General features: G+C 37.5%; 1 protein-coding gene and 1 pseudogene across 1 annotated transcript; both read left to right on the forward strand.

Moving 5' to 3' along the window:
* The first annotated feature begins 5,243 nt into the window (after positions 1-5,243).
* On the forward strand, positions 5,244-8,661 carry LOC121779959 (probable arabinosyltransferase ARAD1). The gene is made up of 4 exons (XM_042177446.1): positions 5,244-5,537; positions 5,740-6,871; positions 7,455-7,951; positions 8,283-8,661. Exons 2-4 carry the CDS (start codon positions 5,951-5,953, stop codon positions 8,302-8,304), a joined length of 1,440 nt encoding a protein of 479 aa, XP_042033380.1. The 5' UTR covers positions 5,244-5,537; positions 5,740-5,950; the 3' UTR covers positions 8,305-8,661.
* LOC121779958 lies at positions 8,393-13,046 on the forward strand (annotated as a pseudogene).
* The last annotated feature ends 213 nt before the right edge of the window (positions 13,047-13,259 follow it).

The following is a 13,259-nucleotide window of genomic DNA, read 5'->3' on the forward strand; positions in this document are numbered from 1 at the left end:
TAAACCAAAACATATTGTTTATGACGAAAAGCTAATTACACATTTAATGTATCATACCAAAATATATTTTGAGCAAATGACCAATTTTGGATTTTAGTGGATGATTATGTATATAAATACATATGCATCCTTGTGTCAGTGTGTGTATACATGGGCGGATCCAGCTTGAAAGGTGCTGGGGCAATTGCCCCTCCTCACCCCTACCTCACTCTTATACATTTACATATAAATTTCCAATTATATACTCTAATTATACTAATTGCCCCTTCTTAAATAGATAAATTTTTCCTATATACAAAATTTTGCCCCTTCTCAGATGAAATCCTAGCTACGCCCCTGTGTGTATATTCAGTTCTTCTTCACGATACAAACCGTTCTCTCATTTTATACTTTGTAACTTAATTTTGTAGGAAAAATTAAGCAATGGCGAGACAAATAATTGTGCTTAGACATGAAGTTGCCCCGGGGAACGTCGTCTACATGGACTGCATGAAGAACCATGCTGCTCATCTCGGACTTTACGCAGTCGATGGCTGCGGGGAGTTCATGGCCTCTCCGCCAAGCCCGGAAAGGCCGGACGCGGAGCTGCACTGCGATGCCTGTGGCTGCCACCGTGATCATCACAGGATGGTAGTAGTTGGAGATTACTAGGTCTTCAATGTATTTTACGGTTTTATTTTATTTGGAAATTCAAATAATCCAATGCATTTATATGGGTTGGAATTGTTCAATTTATTTTCAATTTGGATCTTTTGTTTCGTTTTGTATTATGAATGTATTGAAATATCAAAATGTGGATCTGGTATGTGTATTGATATCATGGATATCAAGAGATTATAATGAAATTTAAGTACCAATTTATATCCCAACATTTGAGTTTTTATCAAGGTAAGTCATTTATATAATAATTTTAGATTATAATATGTTCGGTTCCGTAAGATTTGTAAACTAAATATACTCCCTCCGTCTCATGTTACTCGCACTTTTCATTTTAGGCCGTAAATTTGGAATTGATTTTTTAGTGTAATTAAATTAGAATTGTAAGTGTAATGAGACAACACTTAATAAAGGAGCTCTTAACTTAATCTAACATATAAATGCATTAATTCTAACTTAAACTATAAATAGTGTAAGGAGTTTGTGACGAGCCGAAAAGCAAAAGTGTATTGCTTATAAAACGACAGAATTTGGTGATGTTAAAGACATACTACTATTGTTTTCAGTAAAAGTGTATGGATGTTCCTGTGATCTTCGGGATGCTTGCGGTGCTTCCCGGTACTACTGATTTTATTTAACAAATGTATCATGTTAAATTATCAGATTCTGTATGTGTATTGATAACATGTACATCTGAAGATTACAAGGAAATGAACTTATATCCCAACATTGATATTTTAGTTAAGGGATAGGTTATTTAAATCATGAATTGGTTCCGTAAGATTTACAAACAAAATATCTAATTATGATGTTTTATTTTATCTAGTGGTTTCATTTACACCCAAAACCACATATTTTTGTGGTGTTACACATATGTTATTTTCATTAAAAGTATACAGACGTGCCTGCAATCTTCGGGATGCCTGTGGTGCTTCGCGACACGACTGATCCGATAAAAGTATAATTAAATTTTCACCTATATTAATGTACACCACAATCTTCGGGGATGCTTGTGGTGCTTCTCGACACAACTGATTCGAGAAAAGTAACGGTCATTCGCATTTTTATCTTATTGATGAGTTAAATATGCACCAAAACATACTTAAAATGTGTAGATGTACCAGACAATTTTAAAAGTAGTTGATCGTTAATTTTTTTACGGAACCATTAAATATAAACCAAAAGATATTGTTTATCACGAAAAGCTAATTATATCGGACCAAAATATATTTTGAGCAAATGACCATTTATGATTTTAGTTGATAATCATGTATATAAATACAGATGCATCATGTATGTCATGTGTCAGTGTGTTTATGTTTAGTTTTTCTTCACGATAGAAACTGTTCAATCATTTCCGTCGAGTTTTCGAAGTCAATTATTGAAAATTGAAATAGAAAAACACAAAAATATAAATTCTAAAATTTTTACTTTTAAATAAAGACAACTATATTGTTTGCACAAAATTATATCTCGACATAAAGCCAATAGCACCTTATTTGCTTCATTTATCTTTATATAATTATTACTAAAATCCAAAATTAGTCTTGTACATTTATCTAGTATTATTTTTGGTCCTACATATGTATTATTATTATTATTATTTCCATTTTATTTCTTTATTTGATATATTTTGATCTTAGAAATCATCGTTCTTTTTGGAATTATCAACTCAGTTTTGTAATTTTTAGATTTTAATAATGTAAAATTTTGAAATTTCAATAATTGAAAAAAGATCCAAACACTACATACATTGCGCGCACACAAACACTGTACGCACACACACTGCACGCACGCACACAAATACAATGCACACACGTGTGTGTGCGCGCGCACACAGCACGCACACACACATGTACATTGCTTGCATATTCGTCCAAAAGCTAACATGCTTAAAATGTGTAAGGTCAAAAATGTTTTTGTGCAAATGCAATGGATAACTTTAAAAGTGGTTGACGATTAAATTCTAATGGAACCATTGAATATAAACCAAAACATATTGTTTATGACAAAAAGCTAATTACACATTTAAAAGTATCAGACCTAAATATTTTTGAGCAATACGATCAAAATGCGAAAGACCGTTTCTCGAATCAGTTGTGTCGAGAAGCACCACAAGCTTCAAAATGTGTGTAGTGTTAGTTGTAATTATATTTTTTGTGTTTTTCTATTACAATTTTCAATAATTGACTTCGAAAACTCGATGGAAATGATTGAACAGTTTCTATCGGGAAGAAGAACTAAACATACGCACAGACACATGACACACATGATGCATATGTATTTATATACATGATTATCAACTAAAATCCAAAATGGCCATTTGCTCAAAATATATTTTGGTCCGATACATTAGATGTGTAATTAGCTTTTCGTGATAAACAATATCTTTTGATTTATATTTAACGGTTCTGTAAAAAAATTAACGGTCAATTACTTTTAAAATGGTCTGGTACATACTCCATTTGATTCTACACATTTTAAGTATGTTTTGGTCAATATTTAACTCATCAATAAGATCAAAATGTGAATGACAGTTACTTTTCTTGAATCAGTTGTGTCGAGAAGCACCATGGTTCTTCATGCACTTCATGTAGACGACTCCATCTTCATGTCTGAGCACAATTATCTGTCTCGCCATTGCTTAATTTTTCCTACAAAATTAAGTTGCAAAGTATAATATGAGAGAACAGTTTGTATCGTGAAGAAGAACTGAATATACCCACACTGACACACAAGGATGCATATGTATTTATATACATAATCATCCACTAAAATCCAAAATTGGTCATTTGCTCAAAATATATTTTAGTATGAAACATCAAATGTGTAAGTAGCTTTTCGTCATAAACAATATATTTTGGTTTATATTTAACGGTTCCGTGATAAATTAATGGTCAACTACTTTTAAAGTGATCCGGTACATATTTGATCCTACACATTTTAATTACGTTTTGGTCCATATTTAACTCATCAATAAGGTCAAAATGCGAATGACTGTTACTTTTGACAGAACAGTTAAATATGAATCAAAACATATTGTTTAGGACTAGAAGCTAACGCACTTAATATATAGAACTGAAAAGTTTTTTTTTTACAAATATAAGAGACTAATTTAGGACTTTAGTACTAATAATTATATAAAGGTAAATGGAACAGATAAGGTTAATTTGTTGGCTTTAGTCTTTATGACGAGATGTGTGCTAACATAGTTGAAAGTGATAAGGTCAACTTTTTTAGTGCTAACAGTATAATAATTTGGTTTGCTTTAAGTTAAAACCAGAAATCTTAGAATTTATCAATTTTATGTTATATGTGAAATGATATGACATAGGGATGTCAGTCGGGTCAGCCCAGCGGGCTTCGGGCCAACTCTATCAAGTTACGGGTCAATCGGGTGCGAGTTAGAGTTGTATTTTTCCATTCCTACTTCATTCTATCTTTTATTTTATTCTCTCTATTTTATTCATTTATCTACTTTATTCTATATATGGTTTTCTCTGTATTACTTTATTCTCTCTATTTAACATAATAAACATTTTTTTCTTAATCTCTATGTCAAAAGGAAACGTCTTAACTATAGCGGAATGGAGGGAGTACTCCTATTTCTTAAATGTAAGAAATCTCTTGAAAGCCCAGAGTAAAACAAGTAAAATTTAGCAATTTTTTTCAGAAATTTTGAGACTCTGTATGTAGATTTTGTGAAGGAAATAAACTAACATACTAGTACTACGGTTATATGCTTTAATTATTTTTATGAAGGTAAATATAAAACTCATCAAAGCATTTGCTATTACTTCATTGGCCCATGTACAAAAAGGCCTCTAGAAAGTTTGTCAACATCTTTAGAAAATTGAGGCTATGTAGGTATAAGATGAGGCCCAATATTTTGTTATTTTATTATTTTGTGTAAGGCCATATTTTTTGTCACAAATTATCTTTAAAAAAATATTGTTTGTCAAAATTTAATATTTCAAAATATCATAAAATCGTTTCATTTACAAAGTAATAAAAACAAACAACTATTTTAAGTCTAACAAAACAACGTTGTATGTATTACTACAACATTGCACACACAGCCCCACTCAAAACCTCATTTCTTTTTATAGACTTTGCTATAAATGGGCTTCATTTCTTACAAATTAATGTCACGATTCATTCTAATTCGATCAATCTATGAAACCTTATTAATATTCTAATAAACAGTCGTTGTCACCAAACATTCCATATCCCACCCCCACTCATTTACTACAATCTCCATATATTGTTTCTATCAAATCTATGTAATAAAATAATATTTACTGAAAATTAATAAAGTGCACAATAGTTGATTATGAAAATTTACCTAAATTCATACAAATTAAATACTCCCTTCATCCTTATTACTGTCTCGCATTTCCTTTTCAGTCCTTCAACGAATATATGTTTCATTTATTTTTTACTTATTTTGATAAACATCTCCAAAATGTAATATTTAAAACCCAAAATTAAAATGACAGATAATCACCAAAAAGGGAGTAATTATTTACATATATTCATACCAAAAACTTGACTTGTGTAAAGAAATATTGTATGGGAGAAAGAAAGTGACTCGGTGGCCTTCAAGAATAATGACATTAGGCAAAAATCCGTTCTTGGTATTCAACATCTGTCAAAATCACAACCAAAATCGAGGAAATAATAATAAATTATATAGCAGCCTGCAAAATCTCTATTTCAAAATTCTCAAACCCTGCAAGCATTTTTTATTGAATCAGTGTAATTATTGTAAAATTCAAATTTAGTGTAGAAAAAAATGGTTTTTCTTTTGTAGAGATGATCAAGATTTAGTGGGAATTTCAAGAAATTGGTGAAGAGAGCTGATGTTCAGCTGAAAACAGGTATCTCTGTCTTGCCCATCTTTTTCTGCTTTGGTAATTTGTTTATGGTGATGAAATTTGAATAAATTGTATAAATTCTTGATGGCCCAGAATAAAAAAATTGAATCTTGGCAAAGTTTTGAGCTTGTAATTATGTTGAGATTTCTGTTTCTTGAATTTATCGATGCTCATATGCTTTCCTGTGTGTGTTTCACTTTTGCAGGTTGGATTTTGGGTCTTATTTATTGAGTAATGTAATGATCAAAGGAAATTCATTTGATTTCTAGGGTTTATTCTTCAATTCAATTTTTGTAGGGAAATTGCTAAAACATGTGTAATATAGTAGGATTGGGATTCATTTGATTCCATATAATTTCCATTTATATGAATCTGGGAATAAAATTGGAAGATTTTGGAGCAATTTTGATGTGCAAATGTCTTCATCAATTTCAGAGAAGAAGGTTATGCCATCAAGGCATCTTTCTTGTCTCATAGCAATCTCAGTGTTTCTTTTGATCTCATCAACACTGTCCCTTATCGAGTTCCGTCATTCTTCAGCGCCTAGCCCGGTTTTCCCGTTTATAAGCTTGAGCAATGCATCACCGGCTGGCTCGAACTTGAGTAGAGAAGGCAGTAAACAGGGGAGTCGTGTTCTTGATAGAGCGAATTTAGTTAGTGAGCTCAACTCACAGGGCTTGTCTTGTGACGTAGAGCGGGCTCTTCTTAGGGTATATATGTATGACTTGCCTCTCGAATTTCATTTCGGGTTGCTAGGCTGGAGGGAGAACGAGGATCATCAAATTTGGCCTAGCATTGATGGAAGGGGCGTAATCCCGTCTTACCCCGGTGGTTTGAATCTGCAGCATAGCGCGGAGTATTGGCTCACTCTCGACCTTCTTGCATCGAATGGCGCGGATGTGGCCAGGCCGTGTAGTGCGATCAGAGTCAACAACTCGAGAGAAGCTGATGTAATTTTTGTGCCCTTTTTCTCGTCTTTGAGCTACAACCGGCACTCAAAGCGACAGGGGAAGCAGAACGTTAGCCTCGACAGGATGCTGCAGGAACGGCTCGTTTTGTTTCTGAAGGGCCGGAGCGAGTGGAAGCGATTTGGTGGGAGAAATCATCTGATTTTGGCTCATCACCCGAATAGCATGCTGCTTGCTAGGGACAAGCTGGGGTCGGCTATGTTCGTGCTCGCTGATTTTGGGAGATATCCGCCTGAAATAGCGAATGTCGAGAAGGATGTGATTGCCCCATACAAGCATATGGTGAGAACGATTCCGGCTGCTGATTCTGCCCCTTTCAGTGAGAGGCCAATATTGGCCTATTTTCAAGGAGCAATTTATCGGAAGGATGTAAGTACTATCTCTCTATCTATACATATACCCGTTCGATAAAGTATTTGTCTTTAATGCTTATTCCGCTTCGCGTGGAGCTCGTTCAGTCATAGAGTTCAAAGAATACGAACATGTCTAGTTTCTTTTGTTTACTTGAGCTACCTTTTCAGATTGATATATGTAAGACTTTGATGTTAGGCTATATTAGATCTCGAATAGACTTATGTAGTTGTAATAAATAAAGATTTATGATGCTTTTCCTAGTTTGGTAATTGTTAGAATCTTGATTTATCGTACAAAAACTGTGTTCATGGTTTCTTTAGGCGCTTGTAACTGTGGATATATTGTGTAGAGATACTCGACAATCGTACACTTTGCTGTCTCTAAAAAATTCCGGCAGTTGGGATATATCGTTGTGGCAAACGAAATACACAATTGTCATGTAGACAAGGGATGTGTATTTTCGTCTGCCACAACGATATCCCGATCGTCGGAAATCTTTTGCGGGGAACATTTTATTCACAAAAATGACGGAAAAAAATCGACCATTTAACTTATTGTTTTTATCTATGGTATGGATACCGTTTGTTCGGTTTTTCAGGGTGGAGCTATTCGTCAAGAGCTATTCTACCTTCTTAAAGACGAGAGCGACGTGCACTTCACATTCGGGAGCGTCCAAGCGCACGGGATCAGCAAGGCGGGCAAGGGAATGGCCTCGTCCAAGTTTTGCCTAAACATCGCCGGAGACACCCCTTCGTCCAATCGCCTGTTCGATGCCATCGCAAGCCACTGCGTCCCCGTGATCATCAGCGATGAGATTGAGCTACCGTACGAGGATGTTCTCGACTACTCGGAGTTCTGCATATTCGTCCGTGCATCGGATGCCGTGAGCAGCAACGGCTACCTCCTGAATCTTCTCAGAGGCATCAAGCAAGAGGAGTGGACCAAAATGTGGGAGAAGTTGAAGGCGATTGCTGGACAGTTCGAGTACCAGCACCCATCTCGGCCTAACGACGCTGTCGACATGATCTGGCAGACTGTTTACCGCAAGAAAATGCACACTAAGCTCGATGTGCATCGGAGGACTCGCTACCGCAGGTCACAATTTCAATAATGTTTATAAAATCTTGAATTCTAGGAATCCATAGTTGAATGTTTTTTGCTATCCCCAATTTTGCTGTGTAGAATATGAAAACTCTGTTTTTTTTGCAATTATATATAATTCTTGATTCAAATAGGAAGTGAACTGTATATTCCTATGTGAAAATGAGCATAATACGTATGTGATCAATGCTTAGAATCTATAACACATGTTTGCTTCTTCGAGCGAGCTGCGTATACGAAGAAGATACAACATCTAGACAAATGAAACAATCGCACGATATTAGGCATCAAGAGCAGCGAAAATTTGTAACCTCGTCGTTTGCAGGGTCAGGACCGGTTGTGAATAGGGTCCGATCCCCCTCGGACCGTTCTCTTTTCCGATTGGTTCGAATCAAAAGTCATTGCAGGCGAATGCGCGGTTTCAAAAGGCACGTCCACTTCCTCTAAGGCCACGAGAAGCCTCCCTCCTCCTCCCCGTCTTAGAGCAAGACCGACGCTTCTTGCCGTGGGAACAGTTATCGAGAGCAGCCCGACACAGAAGAATACGAGAAGGGCGATCCGGTAAGTTGAGCGGCACATCTTTGAGAGTGAGATAGATTCTTTGTCTGAAAATGAGGGTGCTTGTCTGCTTGCTTAATGCCTTATTTGTACTTGAAATCTAATGTTGGATTAAAGCACAAAGTAGAAAAAAGGGTCCCAAAACATCTAGAGAAGCTAAATTCACCCCAATCATAAGCAATGATAAGGCTGTTTTAGAACATTTTGACAGGTTTGAACCAAAAGTTGGTTGGAAAAAGCATCAACCTTGAGAAGCCAAGAATCTTTTTAGCATTGGTTCTCAAACTCCCTATTCCTTCCCTTCCTCTTTAGACCATCATTAAAAAAAAACTGCCAAAACCCGGGAAGTTAGCCTAGCGGTGGAGTGAGTGAGCCACACTCGTGCACGAATCGATTCAATGTTGTAAACTTAGGTTTACGAGACTATTAAAGAATGTAGGTCGTCGGCTTAAGACAATGTCTAGATCGGCGAATCTAGGCTTGTCGTGCCTAATAGAAATAAACACACAAGTAATCACAAATATAACAAGACAAACACAAGAATTGTTTACCTACTTCAATATAATATGTATCTACTACTAGGGGTGATGTTAAGCTAGAGATTTTACTGTATATTCTCGGATACAAGAGAGACACCAGCTCTATATCAAGACTTATTCCTAGTAACATTAGGAAATGTAATGGGCCTAGAGTAAAACATGTGTTGGGTCTTAACTAATTCACTTCCTTTCAGGCTTCATATATCAACACTAGTAGATTCGTCCAAATAAAATCCTAATTGGATTTAATTAGGGAAGATGCACCGTAGATTAAGGTGTACACAATTTTTTGCATTTGAGAATACAAGAACTTTATAGTGATATTTTTCATCCAATGTAGCGTATGAGAACCTTTAAATGGGACAATGAATAGCTTTTCTTGGTTTGTTGGAATCACACTCCAAAATACACCAAGTCATTAAAAAATGTTGTGTTCTACATCACTTTCAAATATAGTGGCTTGCTTACTAAAGTTGAGAATAGTGAGTTTGCAAAAAAGCTAGATAAAGTGGAAAATTACTAGGGACATGTTGATAGTACACATAAAAATCACCCAAACAAAATTACAAAGCATTATTTTGCTTTTTTTTGGCAAAACTCTTGCATTGAGAGAGAGTCTTGGTTACTTGTGCTTAATGGATTTCCTTTATGCTTTTCTTTACTTCAGTCTTTAGATTATGTACAACACTAAGATAAATCTCTCTGCATTCAAACTTGTAATAGTCCTTCAAATATACTACACTTCTATTTTTTTCCTATTCTTTTAATTTTTTGGGGATGGAGAAAAGAAAGAATTTTCACTAATCCATGCAAGACTTTCTTTTCCTTTTATTAAATTTTTATCATGGTTAAACACACTCTTTATTGAAGAAAATGTCACATACTAAAAATTTGATTTGTTTCTTAGTAGACAATGACAAATCTAGAAAATGGAATTGTACCATCGACCTGAAGCTTGAAGAATTCCTAAAAGCCCTGCGTATTCGGGTTTAATGCGTTGTATCGAATTTTGTTTTCGCTCTCTTTTAAAAATGGATTGTGTCCATGAATCCATTTCGCTAGTTTTGTTGTATAGTAGTACAAGTATTTCTTTTTTTTTCTTGTTATTTTAAACCGATTTTATTTAAAGTTTTTCCTTCACAAGTAAATAATTATGTATTGTATGAAAAGCTGAATTTAATTGAATTTGTGTCTCTAAATGGTTAAGTCTAGTGTAACTGTAAGAGGAACTTCATCTTATTGACAAATATGGACTTAGACAAGATTAAAAAAAATACTCGTACTATTTACATAGGAATTTATCTTCGGACTTACTATTCGTGATAATATAATAGATAAAATCAGTAAATTTGATTTAAAGGAATTTAAAAATGGATCCCAATTCCCAAATGATCTTATAATTCAACTGGATTTTATATTCTCATTCTTTTTTTTATACTAGAATATTATCAAATCACACACATACAAATAGAGAAACTCTTAAAAGAAGAAACTCATACTTACTTTATTAACAATTTAAAATTCAATAGTATATTTCGTTTGTATCAACTATTTTTTCATTTCAAATATTAGTATTTATTTATTTATTTATTCAGTAGTTATTAAATAAATAAATATTATTGAGATGGATTTGTATTTGCAGAGAGAAAATTCGCCGGCAAATTCCTCCGGTAAGCGCGAATCGTCAAGATATGAAGATCATCTCTCTCATAAAATCAATCAAACACAAACCTCATCTTCTCCAACTCCACTCCTTCCTTCTCCGCTCCTCCCATTTCTTAAACCCCACCGTTTTCCTCGCCTTCCTCTCCCGCCTCGCGCTGCTCGATTTATCCTACTCCGGCAGAGTCTTCTCCGCCTTCCCAGACCCCAACATCTCCCTCTACAACACCCTAATAAGGGCCCATTCCTTCCGCCGCGATTCATCCCGCAGAGGTTTTCAATTCTACCATGAATTACTTCACTCCGGCATTTCACCAAACGCGTTGTCAGCAACCGCCGCCATCAAGTGTTGCGCGAAGATGGAATCCTTGAGAAACGGGATGCAGGTTCACGGAAGGATTTGGAGAGACGGGTACCTATCTGATTCGCTTTTGCAGACAACATTGATGGATTTCTACTCATCTCTGGAGAAAGGTGACGACGCCTGCAAAGTGTTCGACAAAATGCCTGAACCAGACGTTGTCGCTTGGAACGTCTTGATCTCTTGCTACACTCGCAACGGGCGAACCCGCGATGCTCTGGCGTTGTTTGATGAGATGAGAAGGTCGAATTCATGTATCCCCGATGACGTCACTTGTTTGCTGATGCTACAAGCTTGCGGCAGCTTGAATTCGTTGGAATGGGGAGAGAAAGTTCATACTTTTATCTTAGAACACGGCTTGATCAGTTCGAGAAGAGTCTCCAACGCCCTCATAACGATGTACTCCCGCTGCGGGTGTGTCGAGAAAGCGTTCGAGGTGTTTCGCCGCTCGGCTGATTGGAGAGGCGTTGTGTCGTGGACTGCGATGATCTCGGGACTAGCGAGCAACGGCTACGGCAGGGACGCTGTCGAGGCGTTTGAACGGATGCTGCGCGAAGGGGTCTCGCCGGCGGAGCAGACGTTCACTGCCCTTTTATCCTCGTGCAGCCACTCGGGGCTAGTGGACGAGGGCCGGATGTATTTCCAATCGATGACGCACGATTTTGGCGTCACGCCTAATGTCCGCCACTACGGGTGTATGGTGGATCTCCTCGGCCGCGCAGGGCTGTTGGACGAGGCATAAGGCCTTGTCCGTTCAATGAAAATCAAGCCGGACGCAACAATGTGGAGGACGTTGCTCGGAGCCTGCAGGATTCATGGCTATGCTGACCTTGGGGAGCGAGTAATCGAGCATCTCGTTGAACTGAAGGCTCAAGAAGCCGGGGACTACGTGCTCCTTCTCAACATATATTCGTCGTGTGGGGATTCGGACAAGGTGATGGAAGTTAGGAAAGCTATGAAGGATAAAGGGATTCACACGACGCCTGCTTCTAGCACGATCGAGTTGAAGGGGAAGGCGCACGAGTTCTTCGCGGACGATGTTTTGCATCCGCGGAAGAGGGAGATCTACGAGATGCTCGGAGAGATCATCCAGCAGCTGAGGATTGGCGGCTATGTGGCTGAGATATCCTCTGAGATGCAAAGGGCTGAATCTGGGAGCGAGGCGTATGTCTTGTCCTACCATAGTGAGAAACTCGCGGCTGCTTTCGGGATTCTCTCTACGCCCCCGGGACTACGTTGAGGATTGCGAAAGACCTGAGGATATGTGTGGATTGTCATAATTTTTTCAAGATTCTGTCTTCGGTGTACAACCGGAGAGTGGTGATCAGGGATCGCGCTCGTTTTCATCATTTTGGAGACGGGGTTTGCTCTTGCAACGACTATTGGTAATGAGCGTCGTCTGAGGTTGAGATGGAATGATAACGGAATGTGAGCGAGGTTTATCAGTGAGGCTCACGAAGTTAAGCGCACCTGGGTGGAGGAAGGACGGAGCGCATTGAGCTGCCGCGACAAGGCTGGCCGATTTTCCGGTGGATACTGATATTTGGAATACAGATGTAGAATCATACACAATCAAATATGGAAAAAAGTTCTTACTTTCAATTAGTTAAGTACTTCTCTCTCTTTTGATAATCCATTTTTTATTTTTTATGTTCTTCGTTCGTTCACAATTATGACTCTCCTTATTCATCACGAATTTGAAGAAATTCGAGTTGAAATGAGACTACTATTTGACAGACAGAACGAAAGACGTGTTAGAGCATCCATTATAGGAGAGAATGGGGCGGACGAAAATTTGGGGCTATTGTGGGGCTGTCTATAGTGCAGCAAACGTCCGCCCCGTGGCGGACAAGAAAAATGGGGCTATTGTGGGGCGGTAGAGGCATCGCCTCCTACGGGGCGATCGCGGGGCGATGGTGGGGGCCGCGGGGCGAAATGGGGCGATGGGTGGGGCGGTCTATAGTGGGGCGACGGGCTATGCACGTCCGCCCCCTTTGATTAATTTTTTTTTTTTTTTAATTTTTTCAAAAATTACATATATAAATACTCCTCCTCCACCATCCATTTTTACACACTTTCACACACTTCATTTTCATACATCACTATCTACACTTTCACTCTAAAAAAATGCACGGTGGAGACGACGAATCCCCCGGCTCGCACGAATCGGGATATGGTGGCA

The sequence above is a fragment of the Salvia splendens genome, chromosome 19 (assembly GCF_004379255.2).
Source record: "Salvia splendens isolate huo1 chromosome 19, SspV2, whole genome shotgun sequence".
NCBI classification, from domain to species: Eukaryota; Viridiplantae; Streptophyta; class Magnoliopsida; order Lamiales; family Lamiaceae; genus Salvia; species Salvia splendens.

Coding starts and splice junctions, on each gene's coding strand:
- LOC121779959 (XM_042177446.1), top strand. CDS start 5,951: ATGTCTTCATCAATTTCAGAGAAGAAGGTTATGCCATCAAGGCATCTT. Junction 6,872..7,454: donor GAGCAATTTATCGGAAGGAT/GTAAGTACTATC, acceptor TCGGTTTTTCAG/GGTGGAGCTATTCGTCAAGA. Junction 7,952..8,282: donor CGGAGGACTCGCTACCGCAG/GTCACAATTTCA, acceptor CGTCGTTTGCAG/GGTCAGGACCGGTTGTGAAT.